The sequence below is a fragment of the Hyperolius riggenbachi genome, chromosome 2, assembly GCF_040937935.1.
Source record: "Hyperolius riggenbachi isolate aHypRig1 chromosome 2, aHypRig1.pri, whole genome shotgun sequence".
NCBI lineage: Eukaryota > Metazoa > Chordata > Amphibia > Anura > Hyperoliidae > Hyperolius > Hyperolius riggenbachi.
In genome coordinates this window covers 272,360,338-272,379,025 of record NC_090647.1, presented here as the reverse complement: position 1 = coordinate 272,379,025, position 18,688 = coordinate 272,360,338, and the positions used below count along the sequence as shown (strand labels likewise).

Here is an 18,688-nt window from a genome sequence, read left to right as displayed (position 1 = left end):
ACGTGTGTGTGTGTACGTGTACGTGTGTGTACGTGTACGTGTGTGTGTGTCTACGTGTGTACGTGTGTGTACGTGTGTGTGTGTGTGTGTGTGTACGTGTGTGTGTGTATAGCCATGTATATATATTTTGTCCTTACACCCTCATCTTTTACAATAGGCTATGTGGGAGAAATAAAAAATATCAAAAACCTTTTTGCAAAGTCTAATGCTGCATACACACTTGAGATAAAAGTCTTTAGAAAAGGAAAGATCACAGACCAATTATACCCCATTCCATGTAGTATGAGAGCCATACTCTACACAGTCTATTCTATGGTGCTGAGCTCCTCATCAGAAAGAATTCTCTGCAAGATGCTGCACACAAAGATGCCCGTACACATTCAAAAGATCATTATCTGCAAAAGATCTCTTCCTGCAATAGATCCATTCCTGCAAAATGCATTCATAGTCTATGAGATCTGCAGATCATCATACACACCTTGTTTAACAGGCAATCATCTGCAGATCATCTGCAGATCAGATCCACCAGGATGGATTTTCAGATCTGCAGATGATTGCCAGATATGCAGATGATTGCCTGTTAAACAAGGTGTGTATGAGGATCTGCAGATCTCATTGACTATGAATGCATTTTGCAGGAATGGATCTATTGCAGGAAGAGATCTTTTGCAGATAATGATCTTTTGAATGTGTACGGGCATCTTTGTGTGCAGCATCTTGCAAAGATTTTATCTGATGGGGAGTGCAGCTCCATAGAATAGACTGTGTAGAGTATGGCTCTCATATACTGTGTAGAGTATGGCTCTCATACTACATGGAATGGGGTAAAATTGGTCTGTGATCTTGCCTTTTCCAAAGACTTTTATCTCAAGTGTGTATGCAGCATTAGTATACTATGTCTTTTCTTATTCCAAGATCTAGATTTGCAGTCATCACTTCAGGAAAAACTGAGATTTTAATAAAAGTTAAAATTTTATACTGCTCGATACCCTTTGGGCATGCAAACCTGCTAAATTTTTTGCTGTAATCAATACCTAGAGATTTACATTTTATTTTCATACCAACCATAATAGGTTTTCACAAACAAGGAGGACTGCTTTCTGAAAATGACTATCCAATGAGCTTCTACTGTGAGGCAAAGGTTCTACTAATCAATGCTTCCAGTTGGCATTTATGCAAAAAAAGCACTAGGAAAAATGGGCAAAGGAATAATTATAGAACATTGGTAATTTAGTAGAATATTGGTATGGCTACCGACATTTTATTAACTGTCTGTACCCTTCTCCTCCCACTAAACCTCCCCCATCTACGCCCAACACCAACCCTCCCCCACCTACTCTTAACACTAACCTTGCATTATACACTCCTAACACTAATCACTCCCCCCCCCCCCCCACTTACGTCCAACACTTAACCGGCTTATTAATCGGCCAAGCTGGTAATTAAAAAGCCCATAGTTTGGCTACAGTGTGGCCAAACTAAGGTGCACTATTGCACCCAGCAAGAGGCTATATGACCACTTGCTATCACATGCCAACCGTCATCTATGCAGAGTTCTGCTACACAGTAGAGAATCTGTTCTGCCACTATTTTGCTCTGGCACCCATTTTTTGTTGTTGTTTTGGGTGGTGGTGGGGGGGGGGCATAGCCGTATTTGCTTAAAATAACAGGTGCTCCTTTGGTGGCACCCCAATTTCACCGGTATCTCAGTTTTGCAGATTTGTCCAGTGGCTACCCAGCTAACTTTACGACTCCCCTACAAGAGTAAGCCATTTTCCCCTCACAGCAAAACCTGCTGCCAGGTTTGAATTAACCACCCTGGCGTTCTATTAATTGCACCAGGGTGGCTGCGCAGCACTATTTTTTTCTTTTGTTAAATCATGTAGCTAGCCTAGCGCTAGCTACATGATAGCCGCAGAGCAGCGCCATCCCCCCGCCCCTTCCGATCGCCTCCGGCGATCAGAGCGAATAGGAAATACCGACGATCGTGATGATGTCACCGTGAGGGAGTCCCGATCCACCCCTCAGCGCTTCCTGGCACTGATTAGCCAGGCTGCGCAGGGGTCTCGGGGGAGTTTAGCAGCCTGGTACGCGTCGGGCAGATCGCGTCCAACACGCAGCTAGCAAAGTGCTAGCTGCGTGTTTAAAATAAATAAATAAATAAAAATGTGAAGATCGGCCCAGCAGGGCCTGAGAAATCCATTGCGCCAGTAATGGACGAGCTGAGCTCGTCATTACCGCCAAGGTGGTTAAAGGACAACTAAAGTGAGAAGAATATGGAGGCGGCCGTATTTATAGCCTCCTAAAAACCACCGGTTGCCTGACAGTCCTGCTGATCTTCTTGGCTGCAGTAGTGTTTGAACCACACCAGAATCAAGTATGCAGATAATCTTGTCAGATCTGACAATAATGTCAGAAACACCCGATATGCTGCATGCTTGTTCAGGGTCTATGGCTAAAAGTATTAGACGCAGAGGATCATCAGGATAGCAAGGCAACTGGTATTGCTTAAAGAGGAACTGCCGTGAAAAATCTTAAAATTTAAAAACCCATACAAAGAAGTAAATTTCTTCCAGAGTAAAAAGAGCCATAAATTACTTCTCTCCTATGTTGCGGCCACTTACAGTAAGTAGGTGAAATCTTAAAGAACCGACAGGTTTTGAGTTAGTCAATCTCTTCATGGGGGATTCTCAGCATGTCCTTTATTCTTTATATAGACATTCCCTGAAAACGTTTTATACAAAGATGCTGGCCAGCCTCCCTGCGCGCTGAACACTTTTTTGGCAGTTGGATGGAGCAACTACTATTCACTAAGTGCTTTTAAAAATAAAGAAAACCCTGAGGACCCCCCATGAAAAGATGGGCTAGTCCAAAATCTGTTGGTAATGTCAGATTTCAACTACTTACTGTAAGTGACAGCAACATAGGAGAAAAGTAATTTATGGCTCATTTTACTCTGGAAGAAACTTACTTCTTATTTGTATGTGTTTACATGCATTTTAACCTCCTTAGCAATAACCCAGTCAGGATTGGGACTGAATACTGCAGCTCAGAGTGGTAATTCCGAGTTGGATCCATCTGAGGGTTGGAATGCGCAGGGCTTCCGCAGATCTAGAAGTATGGTTTTTAGGGTCTAAAAGCTGGAGGAAAAATTGCACCACGTTTGGACAATAAAATGTGGAAATAATCATACCACCAGGGAGGTTAAACTTTTAAAGATTTTCCCGAAAGAGGTCCTTTAACCACTTCACCACTATGGACCAAAACAATTTTCAAATTTCAGCGCTCCTACCATTCATTCGCTATTAACTTTATCACATCAAAATGATCTAGATCTTGGTTTTTTTTCGCCACCAATTAGGCTTTCTTTGGGTGGTACTTTTTTCTAATTGCAAATATATGGATTTGAAAGGGAATAAGAAAAAAGGCAATTTTTTAACCATTATAGTTTTAAAATATGTGCTAATGTAATTAAAACCCATACATTTGCCCATTTGTCCCAGTTATTACATTTGAATTATGTCCCTAGTACAATGTATGGCAACAATATTTTATATGGAAATAAAGGTGTATTTTTTCCCATTTTGTATGTTTAAATTGCAATCCCAATCCCTGCAGTGCACTATTATTTTTGTCCACAAGATGGAGCCAATTATAGAAAGTTGAATCAGCTTTCTATACTCTAATGAAAGTTAAAGTAGTGTGATTTTTTTTGGCACTTAGATTGGCTTTGGGAACATATTTTCCCATTCACCAATCTGACCTGTAAATGTCGATCACCAGTGCACGTGGCACGTATCAGAAGCCATAGACAAATATATACGCCCCTGGGATGGGAGAGTACAACCGCGGTGTCTATATATACTTCCGTGGCTACTGGTAACAGGAAATAAATATGGCAGCCTCCATATCCCTCTCGCTTCAGTTGTCCTTTAAAGAGAACCCGAGGTGGGTTTTAAAAAATCCTAATTGCACACAGAGGCTGGGTCTGCACATAATGCCCGGCCTCTGTTGCTATATCATTCTCCCCCTGAGCCCCTCCCCCGAGCTGCTTGCCCCAGAAATCAAATCACCGTGCTAGCAACACGCAGCGTGTCAATAGCCGGCTGTTTACATGGCCACTGTCACTCTCGCCACGCTCCCCAGCCTCCTCCATATCGCCGCTCCCCGCTGATTGGAGGGACAGGACACAGGCGGGGATAGGCGACATAGAGGCCGGGGGGGGGGGGGGGGGGATTAGGGGGTTTGGCTTGGGAGCGGCAGAGAGTGACAATGGCCATGTAAACAGCCGGTTATCAACTCGCTGCGTGTCGCTAGCACGGCAGATTGGCTTGTGGGGGCAAGCAGAGCGCAGGGAGGAGTGTCTGGGGGAGAGCGGTAGAGCAATAGAGGCTGGGCATTATGTGCAGACCTAGCCTCTGTGTGCAATTAGGATTTTTAAAACCCACCTCGGGTTCTCTTTAAGAGTTGAGCTCTTGATTCTTGCCAGTGCCCTTTTCCAACATTTTTTTTTTTTTTTAACACTAAAGGCCCATACACACGTCGGATTTCCGTGGACGGGTCGTTTGAATGTCCCGTTTTTCACCCGCTAAATCGGGTGTGTGTATAAACTGTCGTTCGCTTGATAAGAGTGAGTTTGAGCGATCCGCCCGGCGGATCGCTCAAACTCGCTCTTATCAAGCGAACGACAGTCTGTACACACGCCCGATTTAGCGGGCGAACGACTAAACGTTCAAACGACCCGTCCACGGAAATCCGACGTGTGTATGGGCCTTAAGGCAGAATTGATGAGTATAAAAGATAATTTTTGCTGAACATGTGTCATACCTGCGTTCCTGGACTGATTGTATACACAATGTGGATTGTACCACAATCTTGATGACCAGGCAAAGATTGAGGGATTAAAAAGATTTCCATCTTTCCTTTGGGCTGTGTTCCAGTCTTTTCCCCATAAATGGTCTTACAAGAAGGGCACTGAAGACTTCCATCCTGAAAACGGCAAGAAAAGTTTACAAGTTACTAAATGTATTTTTTGATATAGAAGGAAAAAAAAAAAAAAAGGACAGAACAACCAGTCAGAAACTGACAAAGCTGTTCTCAGGCTAGGTTTCCATTTGTGCGAAAACGAGCCGATTCCCCGGCCACAAATTCGGATGGAATTTGGCAGCCTATAGAACTCTAAGAGCATCTGAATTCGTGGCGGGGGAAAAATCTGAGGCCCTGCAGTATAAATTCACACGTCACTGTCCGAATTCCATAGCCGTGCATAGCGCGGCTAGAGGGATTCGGCTGCGAGACAGGTCACAGCTGTGCCGGCATTGCGTCTCGCAAGACACATGCCACGCACAAGTGGAAACGAGCCCTAATTATTTGATCATTTGAAATATGCTTATCTGAAGGGTAATCTGTACGTTGGTAAGCCCTAGTCAAGAAGCCTTTCATATATACATTCCCTCCAAACCCCACCTTAAATAAAACCTGAGGGTGGGGGGGGGGGGGGTGTGTGTGTGTGTAATAAAATGTAAAAGTTGTACTTGCCTCCATATCATAAGGTTTCCAGACACCTTCAGGCTCCATCCCTCCATCTCGCCACTATAGCTGCCGTTTACAACTCCGGTGAGATTTCTAGTGTGCATGCCTTGTCCAGCCACATGCCCTCTATACCCGCTCTCACACGGCTGTTCAAAGAAGCATGCACTTCTGAATGTTTCTGAACTGTGTATGTCCAGGGCACTCATGGGTGCTGTGCACAGCTGTTCGGGAGTGCAATCCACAAGGGCATGCAGAGTGGACAGTGCATGTGCCAAGCTCCAACTGGGAAAAGTCAGAGCTATGAACAGAGGCTATAGCAGCAAGACAGAGGGCAAGTCAGACTATAAGGAGATGGAGGTGTCTGGAGACCTTACATAATATGGAGGGAAGTATAACTTAACATTTTTCCCTTAAAAGGAACCTAAACTGAGAAGGATATGGATTTTTCCTTTTTAAAATAATACCAGTTGCCTGAATCACCTGCTGATCCTGTGTCTCTAATACTTTTAGCCACAGCCCCTGAACAAGCATGCAGATCAGGTGCTCTGACTGAAGTCAGACTGGATTAGCTGCATACTTGTTTCAGGGTGTGATTCAGCCACTATTGCAGCCACAGAGATCAGCTGGACTGCCAGGCAACTGGTATTGTTTAACAGGAAACATCCATATCACTCTCAGTTAAGGTTCCCTTTAAGATACACTACTGTATACAAGATTTAATTAGTGTGGATTTATATAGCACTGACATCTTTCAGATTCATCCCAGTGGACAGGGGCGTTTCTAGGTTCCCGGGAGATCTGGGGCACCCCTGGGCACCAAGAGGGAAGGATTGTGTGGCGCACTTAGCGACTAAAAATGGGTGGAAATGCTGCGGAAAGTGGGCATGGTCATAGGTGAGGCCAAATGTACATGAACATAGCAGTGGTGTAACAAATATATTCAATAGGCGGTATTTCACATAAATAAGCCCTTCACCTGGCTTCTGTCTTGTCTTCGGCTAACTGGCCTATGTGCTGTACTCGGCTGGCGGTTATGCTGGGCTGCTTGGCTGGTGGTTATGCTATGCTGTGCTGGCCTGGCTGGTGGTGATGCTATGCTGGCATTGCTGGCAGTGATGCTGTGCTGGCCTGGCTGACTGTGATGCTGTGCCAGGTTAGATAGGTAGGGGCCTCCAGTATTGGTTAGATAGGTAGGTGCCCCCAGTATAGGTTAGATAGGAAGGTGCCCCAGAGTGACAGACTGAGGAGGCGGGCATAGTGTAGTTAAACACTCACCTTCCGATCCCGGCACGCACTCTCCATCTCCTTCCTATTTCCTGGCGTCCCTCGCATTGGTAACATTGCCCCCTGTCATGACATCGGTCACGTCATCACAGTGGGCGCTGTAACCAAGGCAATGGACGCCAGGACAGGAAGAAGAAAGGAGATGGAGGCTGTGCCTGCGGGGATCAGAAGGTGAGTTGTTAACTATATTATGCCAGCTCCCCTGCCGCTCCACCTAGTGCCCCCTCCTGCCGCACATTCTGATCCGGGGCATCATGGCAACAGGTTCGGGACAGTGCCCTGGACCAAAGCCACTAGCGACGCCACTGTCAGTAGATCGGATTTACAGATGACTGTCCGTTAAACAAGGCGTGTATGAGATCTCCATATATTTTGCAGATACTGATCTTTAGCAGGAACTGTTCTTTTGCATGTGTACAGCAACTTTAGAAGACCAGTCTTTCAAACCTCCCTGACAAACCTATGTGACAAATTCCTCTGTTTGCAAAGATTTTTATCTTATGGGTGTACTCAGTTTAAAGAGGAGCAGTCAGCCACACTATCTCAGAAAAAAACACATAAAAGTAGATAAACACTTTCTCAGCTTACATATGTATTGCACTGTCCACGTTTTGATTCCAGTGATTTTCTACAGAAAAAAAAAGCCTTCTTTGCAGTTCCCAATTTTAGTATGGCTATTTTGAAGTCAATCCTGATGCACTTTCCTCCCTTATTCTCCTCTGCCTGATTTGCCCGCCCTTCACTATAGAAAGTGCATGTCTCAGCATGAGAAATATTGGCCAATCAGAGAGGAAAAGAGGTGTGGGAGGGGAAAACAGGAGGGAAAGAGGCTGCAGCCAATCAGGCTGCATTAGTTAAAGGGAACCTAAACTGAGAAGGATATGGATTTTTCCTTTTAAAATAATACCAGTTGACTGACTTTCCTGCGTCTCTAATACTTTAAGCCACAGCCCCTCAACACGCATGCAGATCAGGTGCTCTTGAAGTCTGGTCTCGTGAAGACTGGATTAGCTGCATGCTTGTTTCAGGTGTGAGATCCAGATAATACTGCATGCAAAGAGACCTGCAGGACTGCCAGGCAACTGGTATTGTTTAAAAGGAAACAAAAGGAATCCCTCTCAGTTTACTTACCCTCAGACTTAAAGGGAACCTAGAGAAGCAAAAAAAGGACAACCCAGCATGCCCTGCAACTTCCTTTTTGTGTACCAAATAAGAGTCAGGTAAACTGTGGAATGATCATTTATAAACACGTAATAGTGATCTTAACTTTTGGATTGCCTGGTTAGCATCCTTATTACTGGTTTACCAGATCAAAATAAAGAATAGATTTTTGATTGTATGCCTAACAGTTACACACTAATAGAATAGACTGTATAAATATGCTCTCATACTACATGGAATGTAGTAAAATTGGTAAAATTGGACTTCGATCTTTCATTTTCCAAATACTTATCTCCTGTGCGTAACCAGCTTTAGGGTTTGAGAGAGTTCCTACTGGCCCCCCTGACTTCAGTTTATATTGATACAGCACTGAATGAAACATGAACCCAGAATAACACTTTCACAGATGAGGCCTGGCATATAAAAGAACATATTTAACAATCTAAAAAAAAAAAAAGTTAAGGTTACCTGCGGATTTGATCAATCTGCTGGGAATCCATTCACCCAAAATATCCAATTGATCGTTTTTGACCAAAAATCAATCAAAAGAATTAGTAAATCAAAGAGGCATCAGTAGAGAATAAAACTAGGTTAAAAAACATAAAATGAGGTGAGGTAGAGGTGGACTTACCTCCCCTCAGAAGACTCAATAGGTCGGAGTCACTAAAACAATTTCATACTCCAATAAAAACGCAACACATTGAAGCGATTTTATTGGAGTATGAAATATATTGTTACTTTACAACGACTCCTACTTATTGAGTTTTCTGTGGGGAGGCAAGTCCACCTCACCAGATTTTGTTTTTAACCTAGTTTTATTCTCTACTGGCGCCTCTGTTCCATTTTACCTTTGTCGATCCACCCTGGTGGAAGGGTTCTTTTGCACAGTTTTTCCTATCCACAAAGAGCGACTTCTTACCTGAGTGGGGACAGGAGAATTCCCCATCTGCTCTTACCGTGGTTGCCTTGGAGGTAACCCACTCTTCTGAGTATATTTCATATTACCACAATCTCTATACTTACCAGACATACTACACTAGTGGGCTCTCGATTATTTGTTTTTTTGCAATCAAAATTAGTTCGAAAAGAAGGAAGAGCCAAATCGATTAGAGGTGGTTCAGAAGGCGTGGTAGCTCGATTGCCCTTAGTGTTGCATCAAATAGTGCATCGCTGCAGTTCAATCAAATCTTTGAAAATAGATGTGCAGTATGGCAGGAATCAATTCCATTCTGAATTTATTCCTCTCAAAGGTGAATCGATCATTTTACCACATTGAGTGGTAATCTATAAGTGCATGTAATCACCTAACACTGCTACTGCCTACTGAGTGCGTTCTAGTGGCCGTCTTGTGAGCGCTTTGAGTCCGACAGGAAGGAAGGGAAAAAAATAACTAAATTATATAATACACACACACGCGTTTGGGTAAAAGCGCGCAAAAGCTCGGTGTAAACGCTCCCATTCACTTGAATGGGAGCGTTTACCGCGACGTTCCGAACGCTTGCGGTAAACGCTCCGCAAGCGTCCGTCTGAACCAGCCCAAACAGAAGAACTGCTGTAAAGCTGGCTATACAGATTTCCATCCAGTGTTTCAAAACAATAGATTCCTTTCTGAAAACCATCAATTCAGAAGGAATCTATTCCTTCCATACACTACACAATTTATAATATTGTAGGTTCCAGTAGGGAATCTACTGAAAATAGATCAAACTGCAGAGTTGAACTGTTCGATGCAGTGCAAAGCTATAGGCCATGGATCTGCCAATGCTCTTGCCCTGCCCTAAATAGTTTTAAACTATTTAATGGCAGCCCATTGGTAGCAAAAAGCGACATACGTGCACAGATTCATGTGTGCAACACCCACCTGTGGGGCCTGCGGGTGCACATATTTTGACAACATCAAGAGTTGATTGATCTGACATTTTGGGGAATCTTAGGGTTCTGTGTGAGAGTAGGGAAAGGTTAGGTTATATTTAGGTTGTGCACTATCGGTACATTTACCAAAAATGTAATACCGCTATTAAATGGTTATTTACAGTTTGTTATGGTCATTTACCGTAGTTATTCAATTATCATAGCATTTTTTTTTAAAGCAAAAGTGGCATTTCCTTTTTAACTCAGTGGTAAAAAAAATACAAATATAATAATAATAAGAATAATAATGATTATATACATGAACAATATATTCAGTAAAACACAATCTTGTTGAAATTGTTTTGCTGTTTAAAGTGTGGGTATCTGACTTCTTTGAAAGAAAAATAATATGAATGAGCTCTTTGTACCTCTTGTGTAAAGCTGTGCGTGCTATCCAAGTACAGCTTAGGGGGTGGCAGCATAGGGAACAATGCTCTCTGTCTAGGAATAAACATAAAGCTGTACTTTGACCAAGTGAAAGGCATGCAGGCATTACATTGAATGTACTGTTGTCTGGAGACTGGCTCACCTGACAGAGTACAAGAACCCTTTATTGTACAATATCTCCCTTGTGAATACCTAATGCTGGTCATTGTTGTACTTGTTTAATGCTACAGCAGCTGAAAGATCTGCACAATAACATCTAAACATACTCCTAAAAAGAAATTACAAGAGAGGGTCTTCGAACTAGGAGTTTCACTAGGTTTGCTAACCTCCACCGATGCAGCTCATTGTGGGACTGCAGGCACACAATAGTTAAATAATTCTACCTGTAAGGACTCGTTTGCATCATTTAGCGATGATGGCCGTGCAATCGGTACAACGCGTATGATTGCAAGTCGTCTGCGCTACTAATCACATTCACTACAGCGCTGCGATTACTGAAAAATGCACGCAGCAGCGCATCGCACTGCTGCGCAGCGCATATGATAGGAACGGTAGAAGGGCTGTCTATGCCCTTCTACCATTGTCGCATGTCGCACACTATACGCGATGCTGAAATGCGCTCGGCAGCGCATATAGTCTGAACGAGCCCTAAAAGATATGCATTCTACCCCACCAGTGCTGTGAATCACACATCCATGCTATGCTGTGCAGCCAGTCACATGACATCAGGTTTGCAGTTTTTTTTCCTGTTGCCCGATTACTCTATGGATAATTAATGGGTACTATGAGCCTGTAGACTCAGAGCTGGATTAAAATTGGGCCCTAGGCAAAAATAAAGGTTTGGGTGCTCCTCTGGACCCCAGTTAGGCCAAGACCATACAGACATCCTAAAGTACACCCGAACGGACAGAGGGATATGTAGGCTGACATTTCCTTTTAAAGAGGAACTCCAGTGAAAATAATTTAATATAAAAAGGTGCTTAATTTTTACAATAATTCTGTATACATGATTTAGTCAGAGTTTGCTCATTGTAAAATCTTTCCTCTCCCAGATTCACATTCTGACATGTATTACATGGTGACATTGTTACTGTGGGCAGATTATGTAGCTGTTCTGGCTTTAACAGACAGCTATAAACAGCCATTTCCTGTGTGTGTCATTGTTACATTGTGGCAGTTTGCCCAGAGTACCGTACGGTACCAGAGCCTCTTGTGGGAGGGGTTTCAGCACAAAATCAGTCATACAGCGCCCCCTGATGGTCTGTTTGTGAAAATCATTATATTTTTCATGTAAAAGTGGGTATCAGCTACTGATTGGGATAAAGTTCAATTCTTGGTCGGAGTTTCTCTTTAAACCATGCAGATTTTCTGCCTGTACTGCTGATTCTCTGACTAATACATTAAGTCATAGACCTTGAACAAGCAATCAGATTAGGCGTTTCTGACTGGATAAGTAGTGTTGGGCGAACAGTGTTCGCCACTGTTCGGGTTCTGCAGAACATCACCCTGTTCGGGTGATGTTCGAGTTCGGCCGAACATCTGATGGTGTTCGGCCAAACTGTTCGGCCATATGGCCGAACTAAGAGCGCATGGCCGAACGTTCCCCGAACATTCGGCTAGCGCTGTGATTGGCCGAATGGGTCACGTGTAGTGTTGGGCGAACATCTAGATGTTCGGGCCGAACATGGTCGCGATTTTCGGGTGTTCGAGCCGAACTCCGAACATAATGGAAGTCAATGGGGACCCGAACTTTTGTGCTTTGTAAAGCCTCCTTACATGCTACATACCCCAAATTTACAGGGTATGTGCACCTTGGGAGTGGGTACAAGAGGAAAAAAATTTAGCAAAAAGAGCTTATAGTTTTTGAGAAAATCGATTTTAAATTTTCAAAGGGAAAACTGTCTTTTAAATGCAGGAAATGGTTTTCTTTGCACAGGTAACATGCTTTTTGTCGGCATGCAGTCATAAATGTAATACAGATAAGAGGTTCCAGGAAAAGGGACCGGTAACGCTAACCCAGCAGCAGCACACGTGATGGAACAGGAGGAGGGCGGCGCAGGAGGAGAAGGCCACGCTTTGAGACACAACAACCCAGGCCTTGCATGAGGACAAGAAGCGTGCGGATAGCAATTTGCATTTTGTCGCCATGCAGTCATAAATGTAATACAGATGAGAGGTTCAATAAACAATAAACAGTAATTGGTGTTGTCCAGAATGCGCACAATGCGTGGGTCGCGTTCAATGCAGTCCTAGGCCGAAGAGGTCATAGCCTAGGGTCACAAAAACCTGTTTATTTGGGCAATTTCAATGGTAGTTATGCTGACGTACATAAATCTCAGCCATGGCCGCTAGCAACGTCTGAATTTCACGAAATGTCTCATGCAGGTAGAAGACATATTGTTAGACTTGGGCTCCAAAGATGGGTTCCCTACATCTCTGCAAACCAGAGTTACAGGGCTCCAAATTTGGTAAAATCCCCCATAGGCTCTTATTGGGCCTCCTATTTACAGTTCCAAAATCTCACATCATTTCAAAGGGCAATTGCTCAGCAGTGGCAAATTTTCTAGCATTGTAGGGACCCTTAGGGGGAACATGACTGGTGAGTTTCGGGCCCCTAGGCCGAAGGGGTCATAGCCTAGGGTCACAAAAACCTGTTTATTTGGGCAATTTCAATGGTAGTTATGCTGCCGTACATAAATCTCAGCCATGGCCGTTAGCAACGTCTGAATTTCACGAAATGTCTCATGCAGGTAGAAGACATATTGTTAGACTTGGATTCCAAAGATGGGGTCCCTACATCTCTGCAAACCAGAGTTACAGGGGTGCAAAATTGGTAAAATCCCCCATAGGCTTTCATTGCCTCCCTATTTCACTTTTCAAAATCTCACATCTTTTCAAAGGGCAATGGCTCAGCAGTACCAAATTTTCTAGCATTGTAGGGACTCTTAGGGGGATCATGACTGGTGAGTTTTGCCACTGCTGAGCCATTGCCCTTTGAAATGGTGTGAGATTTTGGAACGGTAAATAGTAGGCCCAATGAAAGCCTATGGGGGATTTTACCAAATTTGGAGCCCTGCAACTCTGGTTTGCAGAGATGTAGAGACCCCATCTTTGGAATCCAAATCTAACAATATGTCTTCTACCTGCATGAGACATTTCGTGAGATTCAGACGTTGCGAACGGCCATTGCTGCGATTTATGTACGTCAGACTCGCCACCATTGAAATAGCCCAAATAAACAGGTTTTTGTGACCCTAGGCTATGACCTCTTTGGCCTAGGGGCCCGAAACTCACCAGTCATGCTCCCCCTAAGGGTCCCTACAATGCTAGAAAATTTGCCACTGCTGAGCAATTGCCCTTTGAAAAGATGTGAGATTTTGGAACTGTAAATAGGAGGCCCGATGAAAGCCTATGGGGGATTTTACCAAATTTGGAGCCCTGTAACTCTGGTTTGCAGAGATGTAGGGAACCCATCTTTGGAGCCCAAGTCTAACAATATGTCTTCTACCTGCATGAGACATTTCGTGAAATTCAGACGTTGCTAACGGCCATGGCTGAGATTTATGTACGTCAGCATAACTACCATTGAAATTGCCCAAATAAACAGGTTTTTGTGACCCTAGGCTATGACCTCTTCGGCCTAGGACTGCATTGAACGCGATCCACGCATTGTGCGCATTCTGGACAACACCAATTACTGTTTATTGAACCTCTCATCTGTATTACATTTATGACTGCATGGCGACAAAATGCAAATTGCTATCCGCACGCTTCTTGTCCTCATGCAAGGCCTGGGTTGTTGTGTCTCAAAGCGTGGCCTTCTCCTCCTGCGCCGCCCTCCTCCTGTTCCATCACGTGTGCTGCTGCTGGGTTAGCGTTACCGGTCCCTTTTCCTGGAACCTCTTATATGTATTACATTTATGACTGCATGCCGACAAAAAGCATGTTACCTGTGCAAAGAAAACAGACATTTCCCGCATTTAAAAGACAGTTTTCCCTTTGAAACTTTAAAATCGATTTTCTCAAAAACTATAAGCTCTTTTTGCTAAATTTTTTTTCCTCTTGTACCCACTCCCAAGGTGCACATACCCTGTAAATTTGGGGTATGTAGCATGTAAGGAGGCTTTACAAAGCACGAAAGTTCGGGTCCCCATTGACTTCCATTATGTTCGGAGTTCGGCTCGAACACCCGAACATCGCGGCCATGTTCGGCCTAAACATCTAGATGTTCGCCCAACACTATGGATAAGCCACAAAGCTAGTTTCAGGTGTGTGATTCAGACACTACAAGTGCCAGAAAGATCAGCAGGACAGCCAGGTAACTGGTATTGTTTAAAAGGAAATAAATATGGCAGCCACCAAATCTCTCGCAGTTCAGCTATACTCTGAAGCCCCTTTCACACTAGAGCGTTTGTTACGTTACCCGTTTTTACTGCAGGGTGACAAAGTGTATGTGACATTACATACCTGATGCGGTGCAATGTGCCAGAAGCATCGCATCTGATGCGAAAGCATCAGCACATTATCGGTCAACTTCCGTGGCAACCGGAAGTGATTTACGTCAACAGTGCCACAGAAATTTTAAAATGTTTCAAATTTTGCATGCGCGGTACCAAGTGTTAATACACTTGCTTGCAATGTGCATTTCTGCCACAGGAAAGGAGTGCTTGAGAGCCTCACTTAAGATTTGATTCACTGCCAAGAATTACACGAAGACTCATTATCGCAAGTAACTTCAAAGCCTGTTTTTAGCGTTGCCAATATGCAAGGCCACCAGTGCAGTAATGTAAACCAAAGTGTGGAGTTCTAATTGGTGCAATCCGATCTCTTATTGGCAAATGCTTGCCAGCAAGCACAGGAAAAGTGCTCCTAGTGATTTTGGTACTTTTCCGTTAGCCGGGTACATCCACTAGGTGGCGTTAATTTCTATTCCCCCTCCAGGCCGCCATGGATAGTAGGGAAAGATTTAATTCTGGTGAAGTTTTATCGCCATCTAGTGGATGCGCCCGGCTAACGGAAAAGTACCGTGATTTTTTTGGAACAACTGCAAAGTTCCATTGAATGAGGCTGAACAGCATTGCACCAAAAATACAGCATGCCATGCGTTTGCCGATAAGAGATCGGATTGCACCAATTGGAACTCCACACCTTGGTTTCCATTACTACACTGGTGGCCTTGCAAAATAGGCAAACTGCAAGCATTTTGAACACTGGATTAAACTACATGCAGTATGAAAAAGCCAGTACAACGCTTTATTTTAGGCCAGGGTCACACTTAGCAAAATTGCATGCATTTTCCACTATGTGCTATGGGGAAAACTCATGCGATTCTTCTAAGTGTGACCCTGGCCTTACACATCCATGTTTTTAAAAATGCCAACAGATGATTATAGGGACACGGGTTTTAGCACTTGATTTCTGTGCAGGTATTAAGCATTTGTGTGGGACTAAGGAATTCTACAAGATTAACAATAAAGATAATACCTTGTTACCACTGTTATACATCTCGAACATGCAGAGCTGGTGGAAAACATGGCCACACTTTTTCAGCTTGCCAACTGCAGTAGGCTTGATGGATTTGCACTGTGAAGTCTCACTATATCCACAAGGAGCAGTTAGTGAATCCATGCAGATAATGCAGTCCTTTAAAAAAGAAAAAAAAAAGTTGCATGCAACATTTTTCAGTGCATACACTATGCAGAACGTTGCATTGTATAAACATGATCACCTCCGCTGCAGGCTTGTCTAGGTTTTCCAGATATTTCTTTACAACTTGTTCCGGGTCAGTAGCTCCTAAAAATGAAATAAATTAACATCCAATAAAATATAGAATACTTTGTTCTTAGATGTAAGCTTACAACTCCTTTCTGCATATGGGAGACAAATAGCAGGTCAGCTATAAAAATAAGCTAAGAAAGCAGATTTTATACAAAATAAAACCGATGCATAACGATAGGGCAGTATGAACGGTATGCTATTTAACCCATCTTGCTCTGAACTCAACATAGGGGCATCCAGACATGAGCTCCCTTGCCTGGGACCTTTAGACTCCTTTTACACTAAAGGCTCATACACACATCAGACCATAGTCTTTTGAAAATGAAAGATCACAGACCAATTTTACCCCCTTCCATGTAGTATGAGAGCCATACTCTACAGTCTATTCTATGGAGCTGAACTCCCCATCACACAGAAATCTTTGCAAGATGCTGCACACAAAGATGCTGTACACATTTAAAAGATCAGTATCTGCAAAAGATCTGTTCCTGCAAAATGCATTCATAGTCTATGATATCTGCAGATCTCATACACACCTTGTTTAACAGACATTCATCTGCAGATCAGATCCACCAGGATGGATTTTTTTCAGATCTGCAGATAATCGTCTGATCTGCAGATGAATGTCAGTTAAACAAGGTGTGTATGATGATCTGCAGATCTCATAGACTATGAATGCAATTTGCAGGAACGGATATTTGGCAGGAACAGATCTTTTGCAGATACTGATCTTTTGTGTCTGTACAGCATCTGTGTGTGCAGCATCTTCCAAAGATTTTTTTCTGATGGGGAGTTCAGCTCCATAGAAAAGACTGTGAAGGTATGGCTCTCATACTACATGGAAGGGGGTAAAATTGGTCTGTGATCTTTTATTTTCAAAAGACTATGGTCTGATGTGTGTATGTGGCCTTACTGCGCTGTAGTACTCTACCCATCCGCAGCTTGCGATGAGACAATTAGTGCTCCAGGTGCCGCAAAAGTAATGCACAAGCTGCTTTGCGTTACCCTGCGTCTTCCGAGGTAATCCTGGAAGTGCACTGGAAGCCTTTTTTTCTTTGGTCGCATCGTGACTGCAGTTCACCAATGGTAAAAAAAAAAACCTTGAGTATTTTTGATAAATTCCAATTAGTCAGCAATTAATTAGCAGAAGAAACGTGCTAATCTGATTTTTAAAGGTCAATGCCTGACCCACAACTGCAGTATGAAATTCACATCCGACACCCACAATCTGCTTTGCTGGCGGATGATAGCCTAAAGCTGGCCACTAACGGTCCAATTTCTAGCGAAAAATTGTTCGAGCGATCAGAAATTCTGATCGGATTGGTTATAAATAACCTCAGTTGATGGGCACAATCAATAATGAACGATTATAAAAAAAAAACGTCCAATTGAATTTTCGTCGAGCCAAAATTTGGATTTTCTTGTTGGTCGCGATAGATAGGAAGCAATGATTGATTAGTTGGATGGTGTAGTAACAGATTTTTCATCCTATCAGAATTTCTGATCGCTCTAACGATTTTTCGCTAGAAATTAGACCGTTAGTGGCCACCTTAAAGGGGAACTTCAGCCTAAACAAACACTGTCATTAAGTTACATTAGTTATGTTAATTAGAATAGATAGGTAATATAATATTTTACCCACCCTGTTTTAAAAGAACAGGCAAATGTTTGTGATTCATGGGGGCTGCCATCTTTGTCATGGGGGCAGCCATCTTTTTGGTTGAAAGGAGGTGACAGGGAGCATGAGACACAGTTCCAACTGTCCTGTGTCCTGATCACCCCTCCCAGCTGCACACACTAGGCTTCAAATGTCAAATTCAAAATGTAAAAAAAAACAAAACAGCAGAACGAGAGCAACAACATCAGAAATCCCATCATGCTTTGCACAGCATCAGGGGAAAAAAGCCCGGGCAGTTTTCTTCTGTGCAGCTAAAAATGAGGCTTAGATAAGAGAAACAAAGTTCTGATGCTGTGATACTGTTAAAGAAACACCAGGCCTTTTCAGTGCTGCTGAGTCGATTTTTAGTCCAGAGGTTCACTTTAAGGCAGAGAGCATCTTATTCCAATCAAAATCGCACATAATGTTATTCGATGGGCCACACAAAAAGTGCATTGCTGTGTGTTTTTCAATGTATGTAAAAAAAACAAAAAAAAAACGCTCTGACAATCGAATGCATTTTTAATGCGTCTGGAGTAAGGAAAAAAAATATGCTAAAGTACTCTCTCGCGCAAAACAGAAACACGTGTGTGTTGCACGTATGGGGGCTACATTTTTTTTTTTCACAAACTCCGTAAGGGTAGGCCCCCTTAATGAGTCAATGTAAAGATATTTTAAATGGTGCAGGAGTGTCAGACAGAACGCTGAATGGGAGATCAACTGGTTCCTATTGAACTAATGTCAATCAGCTGTCTCCCCATCTGCTTGCTAGATTATCAGTCACTCTCTCAATGAGTTATCCCTTTGCCCCAACTAAGACCCCCGTTTCCACTAGAGTGAATCTGCATGCGTTTTCTGCATGAAGATTCGCATAACCAATACAAGTGGATGGGACGGTTTCCACTTGTCAGGATTTCTTAGCGTTTTTCTGTGCAGAAAAAAATCTGCATGGCAGAGCCATCAGAATTCACACACTGC

The 18,688-nt window shown here is 43.2% G+C and overlaps 1 protein-coding gene across 1 annotated transcript in view; it reads right to left on the bottom strand.

Moving 5' to 3' along the window:
* LOC137544971 (probable E3 ubiquitin-protein ligase DTX2) overlaps positions 1-18,688 on the bottom strand; it is an 80,318-nt gene that overhangs the window by 516 nt on the left and 61,114 nt on the right. The window contains exons 6-8 of the mRNA XM_068266070.1: positions 16,004-16,068; positions 15,760-15,918; positions 4,828-4,989 (exon numbers count right to left, since the gene is read on the bottom strand). Coding sequence (XP_068122171.1) covers positions 4,828-4,989; positions 15,760-15,918; positions 16,004-16,068 — 386 coding nt within the window. The remainder of the gene's footprint in view (positions 1-4,827; positions 4,990-15,759; positions 15,919-16,003; positions 16,069-18,688) is intronic.